General features: G+C 54.8%; 7 protein-coding genes across 7 annotated transcripts; 3 read left to right on the plus strand and 4 right to left on the minus strand.

Annotated features, from left to right (window-relative positions):
* Window positions 1-999: 999 nt before the first annotated feature.
* On the minus strand, window positions 1000-7272 carry PG998_002304 (non-ribosomal peptide synthetase; the record flags this gene model as incomplete). Its single annotated transcript, XM_066869122.1, has 4 exons — window positions 1000-2195; window positions 2246-3373; window positions 3411-6831; window positions 6913-7272. 4 exons carry the CDS (start codon window positions 7270-7272, stop codon window positions 1000-1002), a joined length of 6105 nt encoding a protein of 2034 aa, XP_066737537.1.
* A 14-nt stretch (window positions 7273-7286) lies between these two features.
* On the minus strand, window positions 7287-8657 carry PG998_002305 (nonribosomal peptide synthetase 12; the record flags this gene model as incomplete). The annotated part of the gene is made up of 1 exon (XM_066869123.1): window positions 7287-8657. One exon carries the CDS (start codon window positions 8655-8657, stop codon window positions 7287-7289), a length of 1371 nt encoding a protein of 456 aa, XP_066737538.1.
* Window positions 8658-10173: 1516 nt separating this feature from the next.
* On the plus strand, window positions 10174-11151 carry PG998_002306 (o-methyltransferase domain-containing protein; the record flags this gene model as incomplete). The annotated part of the gene is made up of 4 exons (XM_066869124.1): window positions 10174-10378; window positions 10451-10634; window positions 10774-10904; window positions 10961-11151. 4 exons carry the CDS (start codon window positions 10174-10176, stop codon window positions 11149-11151), a joined length of 711 nt encoding a protein of 236 aa, XP_066737539.1.
* A 538-nt stretch (window positions 11152-11689) lies between these two features.
* PG998_002307 (uncharacterized protein) lies at window positions 11690-12793 on the plus strand (the record flags this gene model as incomplete). The annotated part of the gene is given in 3 exon segments (XM_066869125.1): window positions 11690-12004; window positions 12030-12340; window positions 12358-12793. 3 exon segments carry the CDS (start codon window positions 11690-11692, stop codon window positions 12791-12793), a joined length of 1062 nt encoding a protein of 353 aa, XP_066737540.1.
* A 644-nt stretch (window positions 12794-13437) lies between these two features.
* PG998_002308 (uncharacterized protein) lies at window positions 13438-15829 on the minus strand (the record flags this gene model as incomplete). Its single annotated transcript, XM_066869126.1, has 8 exons — window positions 13438-13479; window positions 13534-13802; window positions 13875-14003; window positions 14102-14568; window positions 14633-14824; window positions 14878-15188; window positions 15262-15588; window positions 15806-15829. 8 exons carry the CDS (start codon window positions 15827-15829, stop codon window positions 13438-13440), a joined length of 1761 nt encoding a protein of 586 aa, XP_066737541.1.
* Window positions 15830-16018: 189 nt separating this feature from the next.
* Window positions 16019-16624, minus strand: PG998_002309 (uncharacterized protein; the record flags this gene model as incomplete). The annotated part of the gene is made up of 1 exon (XM_066869127.1): window positions 16019-16624. One exon carries the CDS (start codon window positions 16622-16624, stop codon window positions 16019-16021), a length of 606 nt encoding a protein of 201 aa, XP_066737542.1.
* A 931-nt stretch (window positions 16625-17555) lies between these two features.
* PG998_002310 (uncharacterized protein) lies at window positions 17556-19440 on the plus strand (the record flags this gene model as incomplete). The annotated part of the gene is made up of 6 exons (XM_066869128.1): window positions 17556-17900; window positions 17977-18339; window positions 18407-18642; window positions 18706-18873; window positions 18929-19178; window positions 19255-19440. 6 exons carry the CDS (start codon window positions 17556-17558, stop codon window positions 19438-19440), a joined length of 1548 nt encoding a protein of 515 aa, XP_066737543.1.
* Between the last annotated feature and the right edge of the window lie 423 nt (window positions 19441-19863).

Consider the following 19863-nt stretch of genomic DNA (forward strand, 5'->3'; position numbering starts at 1 on the left):
TGTCTCTTTTAGGAAGAAAGACTAGAACGCTTGGTAATTCCTATTGTCGGCAGCTGCGCAGGGACAATTGCATTGGTAATGCTGCTAACACCGCGCCAAGTACTCGACCCAAAAGATGTTCTTAGGTTTAACTCTGTTGATGATAGCCTCAGTTGCTGCTGCGTATAGACGCCGATCGATGACTAAGCCTGGCTGGCCTGGCAGGGTTTGGCCCCAAGAACTTCGACCTTTGGCATCTTGACGATTGGCAAAGTAACGACTGTCTGGTACCTGGGTGTGTATCAGGCTCTTTGGGCGTGTTTATTTCTTTCTCTTGAGAATAGGGTCAATATTTAGCTGGCTGGTTGAACAGGCTTTTAACAGTGGAAGGAAATGGAACAACGAAAATGGTGCAAAATAGTTGTTTGATTGATTTTTTTCGACGGAGTAATTCAGTAGCTAATTTGGCTGTCGCATTCGCCAGACCCGCCACAACAATCCCATTTCAACAGCCTGTTTCTCTGTTTCCCTCTGATCGATCCAGGGCTCCAGGGGCTGGGGGACGCCTAGAAGGAGGGGATGTCTAGGGGCTCTTAGGGCTCTTAGGGCTCTTGGGGCCAAGGGCTAGGGGCTGGTGGCTGGTGGCTGGTTAGACCGATCCCCTTTAATCGTCCATTTGTAACGATTGACTTCACCCTTCTGCTGGATAAAGAAGTTTATTCAAATTTAGAGCCCTAATTAATTACATAAAACATATCTATTTTCACTTCATAAGTAAAGATAACTCAATCAGGGTGTGGTTGAAAAGCGACATTCCAGCCATTGCTCGTCGTGAATATGCGTGCAGCGTGAACCGAAGTATACAGACAGAATTGGGACACCAAGATGGCCTCTTTAGTCTTTGATCGATATATAGCGCTAGTCTATATGCTGCTACACCCCTCTTTGGGTCCGACGAGAAAATATGCCAATTTATGAAAGGATGCACCACGTCGTTTCTTGTAATAGTCCTTGTCCTCGTCACGACAGCAAGTCGCCCGTTGTCGCGGGCTCGCGCTCGACCAAGTCCCTCACGATGTCCACGTACATGGCCATGACCTCCTTGGCGCGCTCGGGGCCGAACAGGCGCGGGTCGTACTGCAGCTTGAGCTTGTTACCGCCCCGGCCGTCTTTGAAGACTTCGAACATGATAGCATAGTTGACGAACATGGTCACTTTGCTCATGGCCATAACGATCCAGCGCATGCTACTCTGCGCGCCCTGCGCCGGCTCGAAGGGCTGGAACAGGAACAGCGTCTTGGCCGCCCTCTGCGCCCGGTCGACGCCCAGAGCCCGGTAGATGTCACCCAGACTTACCAGCCCGTTCTCCGTCATCTCCCAGAACCCGTTCTGCGTGTTCTTGAGCAGCTGGGGCAGCGGCGTCTTCCGCCCGTCGAACCGGGCACGGAACGGCAGGAAGTTGGCGCACGTGCCGTTGATGAGCTGCGGGTCGTCCATGTCGACGTTGCGGCCCGTGAGCAGGTAGTCGTAGGTCACGTCCGTAGAGCCGCCGCTCAGCCTGCTGAGGAGGAGCGTGTAGGCGGCCTGGAACACGATCGAGGCCGTGACGCCTGTCTTCTGCGCGTACGCATCGACCGGCAGCTCGATCTTGTCCACGAGCACACCGCCGACTTTGGGCTGACTGATGTGCTCGGGATACGTGGACACCGCCGTGTCTTCATGGTGGCTGTCGGCCAGGTGCTCCTTCCAGAAGCCCAGCATGCGCTTCCGCTCCGACGGCTCGGCGCAGTACTGCACAAAGTCCTTGAAGGCGATCGACTTGGGCATGGGCGTGCCATCGCGCAGCGCGGCGAACTGGTCGTCAAAGATGCGCAGCAGGGTTCCATCATACATGGCGTGGTCGAGCTTGGTGCAGATGTCGATAGCGCCATCGGCGTGTTTCAAAACAAGGTACCGCACGAAGGGCTTGCCGACGGCAAAGCGCTGGTCCCAGTGCTGGCGGATGAGGCGGTCCCGGTCGTCTTCCGTGGCGCAGTCGACCACGGCCAGGTCCAGCACCGGCTCCTTCACGATAATCTGTACCCAGCTCAGGGGTCGGCCGGGTCCTGTCTCATGTACATGGCCCGGAGGATCTGGTTGGCTGCCGTCAGTTTCCGCGTGAGATCGGTCCACAAGGCCAGGTCGAAGTCGTGTGGCACTCGACGCACCGTCATGAGCTGCCAGAATTGGTCCTCGGTGTGCCCCTGCGTGAGGAATTCGACCTGACCCGGCGCGCAGGGATAGATCTCTTCGATGTCTGCGGCCTGGAGACCCGCCAGCCGGAGTTGCTTATGCACCGACTCGCTCACCTCGAACTTGATCTGCGCCTTCGCTCCGTTCGTCTGTTTGGCTGACTTCATCCGGGCGGCCTGTTCGCGCAGCGACGGGTAGGAGAGGCAGTCGTTGACCGAGAGCGACCAGTTGTTCCGTCGCAGCATGCTGACGAGATTGATCGCCGCAATAGAGTCGCCACCGTGGTTGTAGAAGAGATCGGCGACGCCGATGATGTCGGCGTCGATGTCGAAGAGCTCGGCCCACGCATTGCGTAGCGTCTTCTCCAGCTCCGTCATCTCCCCCGACATGTCCACGCCCGACAACTGGACGGCGGGCGCACCCGAGTACTTGGCCAGGTCGGCGGCACTCAGCCCCTCGGCTAAGGCCTTGAGCGCCTTTCTGTTGATCTTGCCCGAGGGCAACAGCGGGAAACTCCAGAAGGGCAAGAGGACTTTGGGTACCATGTAGTGCGCCAGCGAGGTGAGACGGCCCAGAATGAGCTCAGGGGCGACGATAGCCTCGGAAGCGAGATGCTGACCGTTCTCCAGCCCGCCTTCTTTTTCCTCTAACATTTTGCCCACTTCGGTGGGTACATAAAAGGCCACAATGGCAGGCTTCCGCTGGACCGTAATGAGGCTCACTACACAAGTGTTCACGAGGTCGCCGGCATGACCTAGGATGACGTTCTCGATCTCGCCCAGCTCAATTCGGTACCCGTTGAGCTTAATCTGGCTGTCCTTGCGCCCGAGGCATTCGATCTCGCCACTGGGGAGCCAGCGCGCGTAGTCTCCTGTTCGGTAGAGAACGGAACCGTCTTCCGTCCGGAGGAACGCCGCAGCCGTGATGTCGGGGCGGTTGAGGTAGCCCATGGCGACTTGCCCACCACTGACACAGAGCTCGCCTATCGTACCATAGGGCACAGGGTGCAAACCCTCCGGGTGCACGATGGTGGCCTTCACCGCCTTCAAGGGGTAGCCGATGCTCTTGAGATTGCCCTGGGGCACGACCTTGCTCACTGTCATGAGAATAGTTGCCTCGGTGGGACCTGTGATCAGATGATTGTCAGTAAGCTCCCGTCTATCTTGGGTAAAATAAGTAGAACGGGAATTAATCTTTACCGTAGCCATTGTACACATCCATTTTCGTCGCCCAAGTGCTTGTAAGCTCCGGGGTGATGGGCTCACCGCAGATCAGCAACGTCTTCAAGCTCGGCACCTCCTCGGGGGAGATGAGCTTGGATATACTGGGTGTGATCATGAGCTGCTTGACCTGGAACTTGTTCACACACCCGGCCAGGTCTTCGATCAGGGACTCCTGGGGAGCGATGCAGATGGTACCGCCGGATCCGAGCACGGTGAAGACGTCAAAGTACGACGCGTCGAAGACGTAGTTGAGGAACCAAAGAGCCTCCCACTCCTGATCCACGTGGCAAGCCTCGATCATGCCCTCAGTGGAGGCTCCCACCGCGCCATGTGACACTTGCACTCCCTTCGGCAAGCCCGTCGAGCCGCTGGTGTAAATGACATACGCTAAGCTGTCGGGCGTGACCCGAGTGGCCGGAAACTGGCCTTCTTTTGCTGGGGGTCTCAGAGAACCCAAATGGTCCATGTTGACGATGTCGCCAGTGAAGGCGGCCAGCGCGTCGACGTGGACGCTGTCGGTAATGACCACCTTGGCGCCCACGTCGCCGATGATGAACTCATTGCGGTCCCGCGGGTTCTTGGGATCGAGCGGCGTGTACGCGGCTCCGGCTTTGAGAACCCCAAAGACAGCAACCAACGTGTTGATGGACTTCTGCATGCAAAGGGGGACGATCTGACCGCTCTGAACGCCTCGCGACCGGAGCTCGATGGCCAGGTTCATGGCCGCAACGTTCAAGTCGTGGTAAGACCACGACTGGCCGGACAGGTCTCGCAGGGCGGTCTTGGTAGGATGGCGCGCTGCCATGCGCTCCAGCAAGGTGTGGGCGAGCAGCCCCGCCTCGGTTGGCCGCGCCTGTGAGAGGGAGTCGACAAAGGCAGCTTCTTGCTCCGAAGTCAGGTTGATATTGCCTGCCGGCTCGTCCGATTTGTTTACGAAAGCCTTGATGACCTCGACAACGTTGCCAAGAATCATTGATGCCTTAACATCTGGCAACTTGGACAGGAGTCTGAGACGCGTAGTTGTGGGGTGTGATTCGGCCTCCAGCATGGTGTAGTCCAGGTAGTTCGGCTCGCTCAGCGGATGGGGTATCAATAGATCCTCATCCAAGTCACGGCTGGTTCTCGTGTCATCTTTGACCAGGACATTCACCAAGGTATCGTAAAGGTCAGCGTTAGCACCGGACGCGTGCAAGATGTTGCGCAGACCCAGCTGGGCCGGGGTGGAATAGTCCCAGATATCATCTTGGATCGATCGTGCGAGGCTCAAGAGAGACTGGTCGTGATCAATCTGCACTCGGAATGGAATGGTGTTGATGGTTGGGCCGGCCATGTCCAGGATGCCAGCCACTGCTGCATCGCGACCTGACAAAGTTGCTCCAAACACCACGTCGCTCTGCGCCGTGTGCATGGAGAGAACGATTGCCCAAGCGGCATAGATAAGAGAGCCCGGTGAGATCTTGTGTGTCGACGTGAGAGCCTGGAGATTATCCGTGATCTCGACCTCTACCATGCCGTTGTTGGCGATCTGGTGGCCCATCAGACATGGTGTGGCTTCCTGAAGCTTGGACTTCCAGAACATCTGCATTTCGGACTGGTCCTGTTGCTTGAAACTGTGCACGAAGTTGCTGAAGCTCGGTCTCTCTGTTGGTTGCTGCCCTCGCATGGTAGCCACGAGGTCTTCTAACAGGAACTCATTGGACCAGTAATCGAACAGGGCATGGTGCATAGTGACGACCAGCACGTTGTCTTGGAGGGCGGCAAACTGCACAAAGTTCTCGCCAGGCTCGAAAGATGGCTTGGGCTTGGCCGAGAAGTCACGGGCCATGATGGGGAGATCTGTCCATGACACTGCGGCCGTTTCCCGAGTAGCTTGCAAGAAGGACGTCTTGTTTGGGAGGAAAGTAGCTCTCAGGGTCGGATGCCATTTCGCAAGATCCTCGAGGGCGCGACGGAACTCTTGCGGGTCTCCCCGCATGCGGTAATATCGGCGGTATACGTAGATCGAGTTGCCGAGCAGCGAATCGGCGAGGAAGGCTTCTTGGAGCGGCGTGGTCGGGTGGGCGTCCACCAGTCCCTTGCGGTCGAGTTTGGAGTTCTCCGGAAGAAGTGAAAAGGGGCGGACGTTAGCCGTCACTTCTTCGTGTTTGCCTTGCCTCATCACCTCTCCTAGGGGTAGTCGCAGGATATCCGCCACGGAGACATCCAGATGCATATCATGAGCTTTGGAAGCGCAGCGGATGGCATCCAAAGAAGAGCCTCCTAGCTCCTGGAAGAAATCCGCGGCGGAAAGACGCGACACCGGCAGGTTGAGCACCTCGGCCCAAATGTTGCGAAGATGTAACGCCGCGGGGGAAAGCGTACCGGCAACGTCACCATTGTCGCTCTCGGGCCTGATCTCTGCCGAAAGCTCCAACAAATGATCTCGGCCCAGCCCCTGGACATACTTGGAAAGCTTGGGGACGTCGACCTTGCCGTTGATGTTGAGAGGGAGCTCCTTTTCGGGCATCCAGTAGGCGGGAATCATATAGCCGGGCACGTGCAGTTTGAGCAGTGTCTTGAGTTCCGAACGAAGCTGCGCCCACTGTATTTCCGGCTTGGGGATGACAACGGCCACGAGGACCTTGCGACCCCCGATCTCGGCCGACACCACGCTGGACGTGTAGACTCCGTGGTGAGTCTGGATGATGGAGTTGGAGTCACCGGGCTCAACGCGCTGACCGTTGATCTTGACTTGAAAGTCGATCCGACCCACCATCTCGATAGACCCATCTTCGTGAGCGATGACCATGTCACCCGTCCTGTAGAGACGGCCTGGTCCAAACGGGTTCTCGATAAAGGCCTCGGCCGTTTTCTCAGGCCGGTTGATGTAGCGGATCGCCAACTGGTCGCCGCCTAGACAGAGCTCACCGGGCACCAGAAGGGGGCTCAGCCGGGTAGTACCGGGCTCGAGGACAAAGGCTGTCGTGGTGTCGCTCGGGCGCCCGATGTTCTGCGGGTTCTGGCCCTGAACCATCTCGCGCCGCCAGTTGACCTGCGTGTTCTCGCTGAGGCCGTACGCGTTCAGCAGCTCCAGCTTGTCCACCCACATGGGGATCAGGGCCGGGTTGATCAGCTCGCCGGCCACCGTCATGCGACGGAGACACGGAACGGTGCCGGGCTCGATCAGGAGAGCGGTCGAGGGTGTGACGTCGATGACGTTGATCTGCATCTGGTTGATTGTGCGGCCAATATGGACCGTCAGGCTCTCCTTGCTCGCCAGACAGAGACATCCGCCCTGTTTGAGAGTCGACCATACGGAGCGCTGTGCGGCCGAGAAGACCGGGTTGTGGAAAAGCAACTGTCTCAGGTCCGGCAACGTGGGGAACGCGTCAAGACCCGACGTTGCGGATGCATGCGTCTAGATAGGATGCAAATATTAGCAGATAGGAACAGGTATATATGTAGCGAAGAACCATTGAAATAGTAAATGGGGACGTACATGCAGGACACCTTTGGGATTACCGCTCGTCCCTGAGGTATAGATGACGTAGACGGGATCGGAAGGGTCGCAGACACGCCCAAGATTGCCGTCTTTGGCATTAGGTGAGGTCTTGATGAGGTCATCAATGGCAAGCTCGTTGGGGAACCGGCCGGCTGTCGTCTTATCGACGATGACGAAGTCGGCATCGACGTCGTCCACGATGAAGTTGTTTCTCTCGTGAGGCGTTTCGGGGTCCAAGGTGACGTAAGCTGCCCCCGTCTTCAGAATGGCGACGAGTGAGATGACAAGGTTGAGAGAACGCTGCACACACACGGGCACGAAAGACCCTCGCGCGGCGGGGAGCTTTCTCGCCACCATGTTCGCCATGCGGTTCAGCTGGGCATACGTAACAGGGGGTCCGTCTCGAACTGGGCTGCCGGCGCATGTGGTGTCAGCTCGACCTGCTGCTCGAAAAGTCGGTGCACTTGGTCGGCGACAGGCTTGGTCAGGGGCTTGCCAACCTCCATAAAGAACGCGCGCTCCTCAGAGGAGATAATGTCTATTTCGCCCAATGGCACGCTGGGGTGCTCGATCATGTTGGACAGTGCGGCCATGAAGTGATTTAGAAGGACTTGCATCTGCCCTTCAGTGATGCAAGTGTCATGTAATGCAGACACGGTCACCTCGGTGCCAAGCTGCAGGTGGATAGCCGCAAGGAAATGGCGTCCTTCCGGCTCGAGGGAGAAAGGCTCATGGTTCGAGATGGTGACTTTGAAGTCAGATTCAGAAGCGCCATGGTTGAGCCTTATGGTATCATAACCAATGTAAGCATATGACGAAGATGTGATGTCCATACGCTCAGCAAGCACGACGGCCTGCCCCGTGGAGAGCTCGGCGGGGAGTTGCAACTTGAGTGGGTATTCCAGGTCGGCAAGACCGATGACGGAATCGTGGCCGACGACGGTCCGGTCCCGGCCCTCAACAGTGAACAGGGCGGTATCGCTACTGGCTTGGTTGTGACGGTTCAACATGATTCCGAATGCGGTATAGATCCACGACTGGACTGAGGTGCCGTGCATCTTAGCCACGTGCTCGAGGGATGTGCCACGAACAGCGGCGGAACGGCTGCATGATGTCCTGGTATAGGCATGGTTGCGTTCCCTCAAGATGGAGTAGAGAGCGGTGGGGGGCAGGCTATCCAGAGTGTCGGCCCAAAAGCGCTTGGCTGGTGCAGGGTCCCGTGCAACCATGCGAGAAACATAGTCGGGGTACGGAAGACGGAACTTCGGGACGCCGCCGTTCAGAATCGAGAGAAAATCGGCCACTAGGTAACGAAGTGATGTCCTATCCGCAACCAGACTCAGGATTAGCAGGTTAACGGTAGGGGCGCCGTCAGACCAGTTGAAAACCAGTCTGGCCGGTTCCTGGAGTCCCTGGGGACCATCACTCTCATCAAATAGGCCCAATTCGATGGTCCTTGGGTCCCTGAGAACCCTCTGTCGGTATGTACGCTTTCCGGTGGCATCTTTGCCCGAGACAATGATGGTTCGCAGGGCGTCGTGTTGACGGGCAAGAGTCAACCATGCAAAGCGAAGTCCCTCGTAGTCCCGGACAAATCCAGGGGGCAAATCCAGGGGAAAGGAGGTATGCTTAGAAACATGGTCTTCTTCGACCTTGAGCATGGACTGCTGCACCGGAAGGCAGCCCGTCTCTAACTCGAAGGCGGTGATAGGGGCACTTGGCAAAAATTCGATTTCTCCCATGTTGAATGTAGGCTTCTAAACTGTTGGGCTCTGCCGCTTGATCACTATCTCACAAATCTACAATCTATCCAGCTACCCAAGAGCCTTTATATAGTTTTGAGATAACGAATCGACAACAACAAATGCTGCCGTGAATAAGTAGAAACTAAGGGTTCCGACATTCCTACAGAGTACACACTTGCAGAATCAGCCGCACTCAGCATTACTGTGGTCACCTCATCCTCCCATGTCATTTTCCCAACGGCTCTATCACCATGTCTCCGAAGGCGCGGCCAAGGTCAACCTCCAACATCCTCCCTTACGGGCACCATCCTTGTGTTTACCGTCAAAGTCCTACCTGTTCGGTCTGACTTGGCTGATTTGCCCTCTCGAGCTTGTTGGTTATGGCTATGAAAGCCCCTTGCATGGGCCCGGATCTTTGGGCTCTCACCAGCTGACTACGGCGCTTGTGTTTGACATGTCGTACAATCCTTCAGAAAACGGGGCGAATAGGGACATGAACTCAGCTGATGGGGCGAGCGACAGCTTGCCAAACCCTGGCTCAGTTCTTCAGTCCTGACAGCTTCTACGGGGTCTAGAAGGATAGAAGGTCCTTAACGCCGAATAGTCGACACGTAATCGAAACTACAGCGCATTTGCTCGTATAACTAGCTATGCATAATCATACGTGATTAATAAGATATGAAGGACAGCACTATACTGTGGTCTGAGCGCCGGTTTCATATTTGAATATCCAGTACATCCTATAGCAGTTAATGCGAGCAAGGGAACACAAAAGGTACGGGAGGCTGACTCAGTGGTAGGACAACAGAAAAGGTTATTTTGCGCCTCAAACGTCGCCCAAAATAGGTATGCAGTATCCCGAAAAGTAAAGAATGCGTGATTAAGCCCTAAAGCGGGAACTAATTCTGCTTTGGACAGACGTGGTCTGGCCCTGATGGTGCCATTATAATAAGCTGTTTCTCTAATCGTTTCCCCGATATGTAAAGATTCCCCAATAGGGTAACACAGAGGGCACGGCTGGATCTAGACCGGCATAGTAATACATGTATAGGCAATAGGTGTGTACACCGTGGTGCAACTTGTCTTGGGTTTCAAACTAGCGTCTCGCCGTATCACCGCCCAGTTTGGCCTGCGATACGCGAACTTGCTGGGAGCTCCGGCGGTGTGGCGAAAGGGTCTAGACAAGATGCACAAACACCCCCTACGAGATGACATGCATGTGGGAATACACCACAGCTGCGGGATTGGCAAGCGACTTCCCGTGTCCCCCGCATTCCTCTGCTTGCTCCAGATGTGTCGGGCAGAAACGCCGGCGGGGTGTAATGCAAGGGTAGGACCATCTTCGAGAACATCCTTATATCTGGGCATCGTTATGCAGGGCTACAAATACATCCAAACCATCCCACCCCATCCCAGCCAGCCAGAGACAACAGAACAGCAAACGCCACAACTCGTTTTCTCAACCAAACCAATACCAATCTATATTTACCCATACCTCTCCATCACAGCCAGCATGTTGGGCAGCGTTCTTCCCTTCACTGAAGATGTAGCAGACCGCGTAAGCGAGTACTGTGAGACTCGGTCCACTCCGATTACCGACACCCTCCAGAAACACTGGGAGTACACGCGAGGGAAGTTCTCGGATGCTGACAAGATGTCATCCCGCCTGCAGGGGGCGTGGATGATATTCACCGCCAAGGATCGTAAGCCGAAACGAGGTAAGAAGCACAAATACACACCCTTCTCTGGTTCCTTTTTCTTTGCTGACACCTCGGTGCAACCCCAACCAGTCCTGGAGATTGGCTGTTTCAGCGGCTACAGCGCCCTGGCCTGGTACGAGGGTACCAAAGAAACGCAGGCCGAAATCGTCACGCTCGAGCTCAGCCCCAAGATGATTGCTGCGAGCCGTAAGGCCTTCCAGGAGTACGGGGTCGATGATCGTGTGACGTTGATCGAGGGCCCTGCTGACGAAACGTGCGTGGTCTGCCAAGCTTTCTGGGCAGGCTTGCCCGTTCCCGCTCCCGATGCCGATCCTTCCCGCCCTTTCGTCCCCCCGCATCGAATTCTTCCGCCGGGAATTGAGACTAACGCGGAATCTGTTCCATCCATCTAGTTTGAAGACCTTGACGGGGGCATTCGACCTCATCTTCGTGGATGCCAACAAGGACGGGTACGAGAACTATGTCAAGATCATCCTGGATCAGAAGTTGCTCTCCCCCAATGGCATCATTCTGTGTGACAACGGTAAGCCAGCTGATTGCCATGCGGGCGTTCTTCGCTAATTACTGCATGGCCAACAGTCTTCGCCCGTGGCCTCACCATTGGTGCTGATTGCGCGCCGTGGGTCAACGACCACATCCGCCAGTACTGGCTCTCTTGCGGCCAGGCGCTGGATGGGTTCAACACCCGTCTCATCCAGGATCCACGTGTCGAGGTCGTGGTCCTTCCCGTCTTTGACGGTGTTTCGCAGATCAAGTGGAAGGATTCCTAGGCCACGCCCAGGCGAGGCAAGGATTAGGGGAGGGGTGTCATGATGCGTCAGCTGCCGAGGGCTGAAAGATGCCGTCCTTCCTGTTTCGGACCTCCGCATGGGGAATGCTACGCCGTTGCCATCTGGTCGTATGTAAGCACATGCAGCATGTCTTGCACACTTAGCTCAATACTTCCGGCCAGGATTACCGCATGGTTTCTACTTGCCCAATGTCAATCATTCCATCGCCAAGTCATTTGTGACGTATTACGTAATATCCGTTTGCCCTTTCTGCAATCATCCTAATAACCTGTCTATAGCTGATGTGAGCATTATATCCTCATGGGGCGAGAATTGAGTCGTACGTCGCTCTTCGGTCTATCTCATGGAACTCTACATGTCTGGTTGTGACTAGAAGATTTGTCACCCAACGTCTTGGGAACAGACAAATCTAAGCAGAATCCCGGCGCGAATCCAGGATCGCATCTCAGCCACATACACATAGACAAGTTTCATCTCACAATCCCGGCAAAAGCCAGAAGAAGTTGCTATGGGTAACATGTCACACACCCTCGTGCAAGACCCGGCCATCTCAGCCGCTGGATTGCGGTTGGTTGCCCATGATCCAGCCACGCTCGATGTGAGCCACACCAAAGCCACCGCCGGCGGGAGTGATGGTGATGATCGGGACGATCAAGTGCACGTGCGATTCCTTGCCTCGCCAATCAACCGCGTCGACATGATGCTATTGGCAGGCCGGTACCCCATCAAGCCCAAATACACCCAAGATGGGCAGCCCATCCCAGGATTCGACGGGTGCGGCGTCGTCGTGCAATGCTCCTCCCCCTCCTCCAACCTCAAGCCGGGTGACCTTGTTATACCCCGCGGCTTAGGCCTAGGAACTTGGCGCCGCGAAGCTGTGGTCCCCCTCCTCGGCCCTCGTGAAGCTGCCATCCGGCATTCCGCCCCTCGGCGGCGCCCTGCTGCGGTCGGGCGCCCTCATCGCCTGGCTGCTCCTCGAGGCGGTCCGCCCGCTCGAAAGGGGTGACTGCGTCATCATGAGCGCCGGCACGAGCAGCGTGGCGCACTTCCTGGTCCAGCTCGCGCGACGCCGGGGAATCGACGTCGTGCTCGTGGTGCGGGACCGTGACGTCGCCGAACTTGACAAAACGCGAAACCGGCTTCTGGGACTCGGGGCGGCTGCTGTGCTGTCAGAAACGGAACTAGCCTCCGGAAAAAGTGCATCAGCGCCGTTGCTCTCAAAGCACCCCCCGTGTTGGCGCTGGACTGCGTGTATGGACGCGTTGGCCAGCTGCTGCTGGACTGCCTGGCGCCCAAGGGCACTTTCTCGCTCGTGGGTCTTCTGGCCGGGCCCCAGGCCAGCATCAACGTCACGACGCAACACTTGTTTACCAAACAGCTTGCTATCAAGCCCTTCCGCGGCTCCGAAATACTCAACAGTATGGGAGAAGCCAAAGCCGATGAGCTGATAGGCCACGTCGCGGGTCTTTTGGCCCAAGGAAGCCTAATCATACCCCATCTAACTGTCGTTTCTTGGGAAAGAAACATCGAGACTGGCATAGAGGATCGGTTGATTAACGCGGTAGAGAAGGCCAAGAAGGATAATATTGGTACGGGAAAGATCGTTTGGGTCTTTGAATGATAGACAGCAGTACCATTACTTGCTATATAACGTCTTAGCTCCGGGTACTTGCCTAAATTATTTAACCAGTTTAACTTAGATTTTCAATTATGACATGTCCCCCGCTGGTAATATTGCCCACTAATTACTTCACATGTTCCGAGTCTAAATAACCTCTATTGAAATGGATAATCACCTTCCAACACTTTGTCCCTCCCGAGAGTTGAGAAAAGGGGTTTTCAAAAATTTAGTAGTCAGAGCACTATACGGAAGTTGATATACGTGAGATGAAAGATAGGCATGCAGGGAAGGTTATCTAATAGTCTACTTAATATATAATAATAAGAATAAGTAAAAAGTTCTTTAGGTAATATTAAATAAATCTTCTATTGTTTTTGTTTACAGCCAAGTGAATTAAATGCGCCAATCCAACAATACTATGTCCTTTGCCTGAAGTGATCGACCCAATGTCTTTTCCACGCCTCAAAATGCTTGATCCAACCGTTCCAGCCAATATGCAATATGAAAAGCAATAGGTATTTGTTGCATGAAATCAAGTGGCTACAAAGAACAACATCTAACCAGAGCCAGCCGCTATATTAGGCTTCGTAGTATTGCACAATTTGCCCTGTATGACAGAATGCTCGTGAGGGTCTAGTTCAGGATCACCCCACTATAGCCGTGGCACCGGCGAACATTTTCCGCTTCTGTGAAACATAATTAGTAGATGTCGACCAGGACACTGGACATGGCTCACGTACCGTAAATAGGAGAGAGGCCACGAGACTGAAAGCACCCGCGACGTAAACTAAGATGAACGTGCGGCTCAGCCCACTAACAATGATGTCAATGGTGTCGGAACGTTGCTCAGGGGTGAGCGTCTCGAAGAACTTGTTGCTTGTACCAGCGATGAGCAGCTGGAGATCGACGCGGGACAATTGGGGCAGCAGTTGGGATAGACCGTTCAAAGAGGTGTTGACGAAGACAGCACCTGCGATAGAAAGACCAATGCCGATACCACCGAGCTGGGCTTCCATGAGAGGGGCGACGTTAGCACATGAAGATCTGAACAACCTCATTGAAGGTTTGAAACTCGACTCACCAAGCATCATGAAGCTGATGCCATAGGCCATCTCCTCAGGAGGCACCATGGCTTGGATGACGGCATAGCCAGCCTGGATGAAAGAACCAGTACCGACACCGACAAGGACCTCAAAGCCGTATATGCTGGCTGTCGAAGTGGTTGCGGTCGTGCGAGCTATCCAAAGTCAGTGCAAGTGCTGCATGTTTGGATGAGCAGATGGGGCAGAGTGAGTGTGGGATACATACAAAGCAGAACACCGCCAATCAGAGTAAGCACGCTACCGAAAATATACCACGGCTGGAAGTAACTGAATCTTCCCACTGTAGTTGGCAAGGTCAGCAAAGTGATCCAAGGGGTTGTCAAGGGGCAATGCTTACTAAGATGGCCGTTGAGCAGGATGAAGACACTAAGGACACAGATGAGAGGCAGAAGTCTGACACCGGCTTTAATGGGATCATCTCCTTGGGTGAACTGGAAGTACAACGGGATGTAGTAGATAGGGATGAAGCCGGCCGTGTTGACAGCCGAGGCCACCATGTACAGAAGCACTGCGTTGTGGTTTCGCAAGAAGTGACTCGGGAAAACGCGTCGGTCCAGGGTGGTGAAGATGGCGTAGGCCTGCTGGATGCCAAAAGCGATAAACAAGACACCGGCCACGACGAAGAGAGCAATGGTGGTACCGCTGTTCCAGGCGTAAAAGTGTTCCTCCGAACTGGATGGCCATGATCAGGGAAACGATGGCGCCTATGATGATAATACTGCCGACAATGTCGAACTCGCGGATCAAGTCCAGATTGCGGCTGCCTTTGCGGGGCTTCCATGACGGAATGCCGAAGAGGTAGACGGGGGCGAAAAGTGCGGCTACGCAGAGGTTGATGTAAAATGCCCATCTCCAGGTCGCCTTGGATTGGGTAAAGGCACCGCCGACGACGGGTCCTAGAATGATGCCGATACCCCAAACCAGGCCACTACACTATTGCATCAGTACCAAGATTTATGGACGAAATGTTGCCTTACGTACACGAAACTGAGATAGCCGGGTCGTTCACGGTCCGAGGTCATGACCGAAAGCAGCGTCATAACTCCAAGGTACATGCCGTTGCCACCGAGGCCGGCCAGGACACGGCCGACAATGAGGGCCTCAATGTTGGGAGCAGCACCACACAGGGCCGAGCCAACGTTGAAGATGACGGCGGAGACGATGTACAGCCACTTTGCGTCGAACAGACTGTAGAGCTTGCCGAATGGAAGAACCACAGCTACACCACCGACCAGAAAGCCGACAGAGAGCCAAGGCAAGTTCACGACATTTCCAAACTCATTGGCGACGGTCTAGCACACAAGTCAGCCAACCAGCGGTCTCCACCCCATTTCCAATTAGATGAGGCAAGGCGTTCGTGCTTACTGGTGTGACGTCTGCAACGACGGTATTGTCCATGGCATAGAGAAAGATGCTCGACAGGGTCGACATAACGACGAGAACCCAGAGGATGCCATGGATGCTGCGCGGCGAGGCAGGCTCGGCGGCGGGCTCCTGGACGGCGGTGGCATCGGCGTCGGCCTCCCGCTTGGAGGAGCCACTGGCATTGGCCATCTCCGGGTTGAAAGGTTTCTCGATGGAACTGGTGGCTGTCATGTCGGGCGATGGTTTCTCTTCCCTACTGTTGACGTTTGGGATATTGAGATGTTGATGATGTGACTTAATGAAGCCGCCGTGAGAAGCAATGCAGGGCTTTTGAAGGGCAGGAAGAATGTCCCGTAGCCCTTTGGTTGGAGGCGGTAGAAGATGAGAAATCGTGTCCGGCTCGCAGAAGAATTGACTTTCGGCTTACAAAGGAAGGCGCGGCGGGCAGAGAAGTGGAAAGACGAAATCTGAGCAAGCACAAACGCATATCATTGTTTCGGTTTGCGTGGACTGTGTGCGAGACTCATTGACTATCGAAACTGACATTGACATGACGGCCAATGGGCATGGTGATGCAGGGTACAGGACGGGCTACTTGTGTTTTAGAGACGCCTCCCGCCTTTGCAGAAGTACCTCGAGTTCTTGCCTGTTCCGTCCACACGTTGGATTGTGTATTATTAAGAATCAACCCCCACCTACTGCCACATTCGAATGTTGCCAAGGCCTTGATTAGGTGAGCAGTCCTTTGTACGGTTTCTCATTTAGTCACCACGTTCTTCAAAGCATCTTCCAGCCCCGGAATCTCGCCCTCCATGTCGATGCGCAGAGCTTTAGTAATGCGCGCAATCAGGACATAGACACCAAGCACCACGTAGACCTCGACGAGCTCTTCCGTAGTCAGCAGCTGCTTGGCGTTATTGACGGTCTGGACGTCGTTGTTGTACGTGGCCAGTTGTTGGTCGACCAGATGGAGGATGACTCGGTCGCGCTCGCTGAAGAGGGGCTCCCCTGCTATGTCTTCGGCGTCTGCTCCCACTGTGCGCTTCAGCGCGTCCAGCTTGGCCTCGGGCATGCCATTCAGCCGCGCCACGGGCGCGTTGACTTCCCACTCGTACTCGGCATCCAGAGTGGCTGAGATGCGCAGCACGACGAGTTGCCATTCGAGCAGAGGAAGCGTGCGCTTCTTGCCGTCGAAAAATGAGCCGTAGACGCCCATCAAGGGCGGGAAGGAACCATGAGAGTGGCCCAGAAGATGGAAGATGTTGCGCCGGTAGGGGAGGTGGGCAATGGCGGCGGCCACCTCGGGCGGGGCATTTTCGAGCTCGAGGTAAGGCACGAGGCAGGTTCGTTCTTGGCTTGCCATGGTCGGTTCTTGGTTACTATGATCGGGCTGCCAGCTATTACAAATGGCCCCAGTCGCGCGTTTTCATCCCTTTTGTAAACAACTGGTCGCCCTCTGGACTGCATCGCCGTCGCCCATCCCTTCATCCTTCATGCCTCCATCCCTCCCAGACGTAGACGGCCAGTAGGACGGCCAGTAGGACGGCCACCCGCGCTGGCTGACACTAGCACGAAAGACCCTACATGCTGCAAGCCTCGCCCGAAACAAACATGGTACATCGGCATGGTGCTTTGCTTGTCCAGGATTGCGGGTGCTGCCGTCTTGTCATCATTCAAATCGCATGCGGTCAGACGGCACTGCCCGCACAATAATCATCTCACCAAGCTGTAGCTGGCCTAAACTTGCTTACCTGCCACTAACGGTACGTGCCGTGTTCGGGGTTAAGCTGACAAAGCTGGAGACGCTGGCTGGCTGGCTGGGCCAGAAAAGGCATTGCCTGAATAGGAAATACCGGATTGGGCTAGTGGGTTGTCTCTGTGAGACTGACTAAAACCACCCCTTGCGGACATTCTCGTCGTCCGGGGTTAGACGGGAGCGTCGCGCCACTTTAGCGGGAGACCCTTGAAGCCAGCCAGCCCGACATCTGCAAGTCAGCATGCGTGAGCCATCCCGCCACATTTGACAACTAGTAGTCTGTCTAGCACGGGCTAGATAGGACAATCGCAAAGGTCGCGAAAGTGCATTTTGCTTCGAAACAGACACCACCATGGCGTGATTGGTCATTGGGCAGGATGTGGTGAAGCCCATCCTACGACTTGGACATGGCAAGATGAAGAGTTATATCGTATCGACGGCCCAGAGAATTCGCCTCAAGGTGGCATTGGGAGCTCGTCATCGCCACCACTACGTCGTTTAGCACCACACCTAAGTATCCCACTTGTTGAGAGACAAGATGAATTCTACCATCGCTTCCAGCCCCAAGTTGTTGGAAACCCTTGTACCGCAGGCGCGGCAATGGGTCGGCCTCCACCCATGGATCACCATCCTTACCATCATCACAGCCCAGCTCGTCCTGACGCGGTACAGCAAGGGTCTCCGCCACGTTCCAGGGCCCTTTGTGGCCAGCTTCTCCAACTTTTGGAAGTTGCGTGCCGTCTGGAATGCCAACATGCACCGCGAGAATATCCGGGTCCATGAGGACTACGGCCCCATCGTCCGCATTGGGCCCAACCACGTCTCGGCCAACGACCCGGAGAGCGTGCGCGCTATCTATGGCGTCAAGAACGTATTCCCAAAGGTTCGTTGCGGTTTCCCTTCTTTCCTGGATGAGAGAGAGAGTGGGGGAGTGGAACATGATCTGACGGCGCCTCTAGACGGCTTTCTACCCCCTGGCTGAAGCCATCTACAACGCCAAGTTCTTGCCAACCCTCTTTACCACCGAGAGCAATGCGTACCATATGCGTCTCAAGAGCGGTGCCATGAAGGCCTTCTCCATGGACGTCGTCGTGGGCCTCGAGCCGTTTGCCGACAAGTGCATAGACGTGCTGCTCCGGCGTCTGCGTGAGGTAACCAACAACGGCGAGAAGCCCATCAACCCAGTCGACTGGATGCAGTACTTTGCCTTTGACGTCCTGGGCGAGATCAACTTCTCCAAGGACTTGGGCTTCATGGAAAAAGGGTATGATGTCGACGGCATCATTGGAGCTATTGGCGGAATCCTGAGTTACGTTTCCTTCGTAAGTCTGAGCACTGTGCCCCAATCCAGATAGTAGCCTAACCTTTTTCTTCGCCTTCGTTCTATAGATTGGACAAGTCCCCCGCGTGCACAAGTTCTTGCTTGGCAACCCACTACTGCCAAAGCTGTTCCCTGCCATCGAAAAGACGAACCACGTCTTGCAGTTCTCGCTAGCACGGGTTAAGGAGAGACTCGACAAGCCAGTAGATAGAAAGGATCTGTTGAACCAACTGCTTGCTACTCACAGAGCAGATCCGGAGGCTCTAACTATGGATGAGATTATCGCCATTACCACCACCAATGTGTAAGTGTTATATATGCTGTCACAAAATCAACTCAGGCCTCATCAGCTGACGCCTCGGGTTAGAATCGCTGGATCTGATACCACCGCCGCTTCGATGGCCTCCGTCATGTACCACCTCAGCAAGTACCCCCACGCCCGCGCCAAACTGCAGGAAGAGATTGAGAGCGCGGTTCGCGACGGCCGGGCTTCGACTCCCATTACCTACGCCGAAGCCACCAAACTGCCCTATCTGTAAGTTGAATGCAAACCACCGCCACAACATCTGCTGACTTGCGGCCACAAAAAGATCCGCCGTCATTAACGAGGCGATGCGTATCCACCCGCCCACGGGATTTATACTGGAGCGCCGCGTGCCTGCGGGCGGCCTGATGCTACACGGAATCCACCTCCCCGAAAACACTATTGTGGGTGTGAACGCGTGGGCGCTGCATTACAACAAGGACGTCTTCGGGCACGACGTGCATGCCTTCCGACCGGAGCGTTGGGTCGAGGGCGATGAGGAGAAACTCAAAGAGATGAAGAGGAATATGTTTGCGGTAAGATGGCCCAGCTTTCACACCACCAAATAGCACTAGCCGGGTGAGCATTGCTAACGAAAGATGTCCACGTCAGTTCGGTGCAGGTCCACGGAGTTGCATCGGTAAGAACATCTCCATACTCGAGATGTGGAAGGTCATTTTTGAGCTGTACCGGGCTTTCGATATCGATCTGGCCAAGGATAAGGAGTGGGATACGAAGGGGCATTGGTTTGTAACTCCAAGCAATGTGGAAATGTACGTCCGCCCCAAGGCTCAGTAAAGTGGGATTTATCATGGAAGAAAGGGGAGTTGAGATAGCAATAAAGTATGCAACATTCAGCAAAAGCCCATCTCAATGATGCAGGTTACATGTTGCAGAAATCAGTCCCTCAGCGCGGGTCACACGCTTACAACTAATCTCCTTTTCCTATATGCGAGCAACGAATCTGATGTGGCAGCAGGCTGTAATTAGCTTAGTTCAGCCCGAGATAGAGGCATATTAAGGTTCGTGTGTTTCTATACAGTGAGCGCATGTTCAGAAGGAGTGAACTGGTATGCGCTTATATACTAAGGGCCTGTATATATAAAATGAGAAAGACCCGGTAAATAATTGTGACGGATGCAAAACCCTAATCGTAGCAACCTAAAGCTATAATATGAACAAAATGATTTGCTAAGATTAGAAAATAGTTGTTACTCAGAG

Source organism: Apiospora kogelbergensis (assembly GCF_038363985.1).
Source record: "Apiospora kogelbergensis strain CBS 113332 chromosome Unknown utg000001l_segment0_segment0, whole genome shotgun sequence".
Classification (NCBI taxonomy): domain Eukaryota; kingdom Fungi; phylum Ascomycota; class Sordariomycetes; order Amphisphaeriales; family Apiosporaceae; genus Apiospora; species Apiospora kogelbergensis.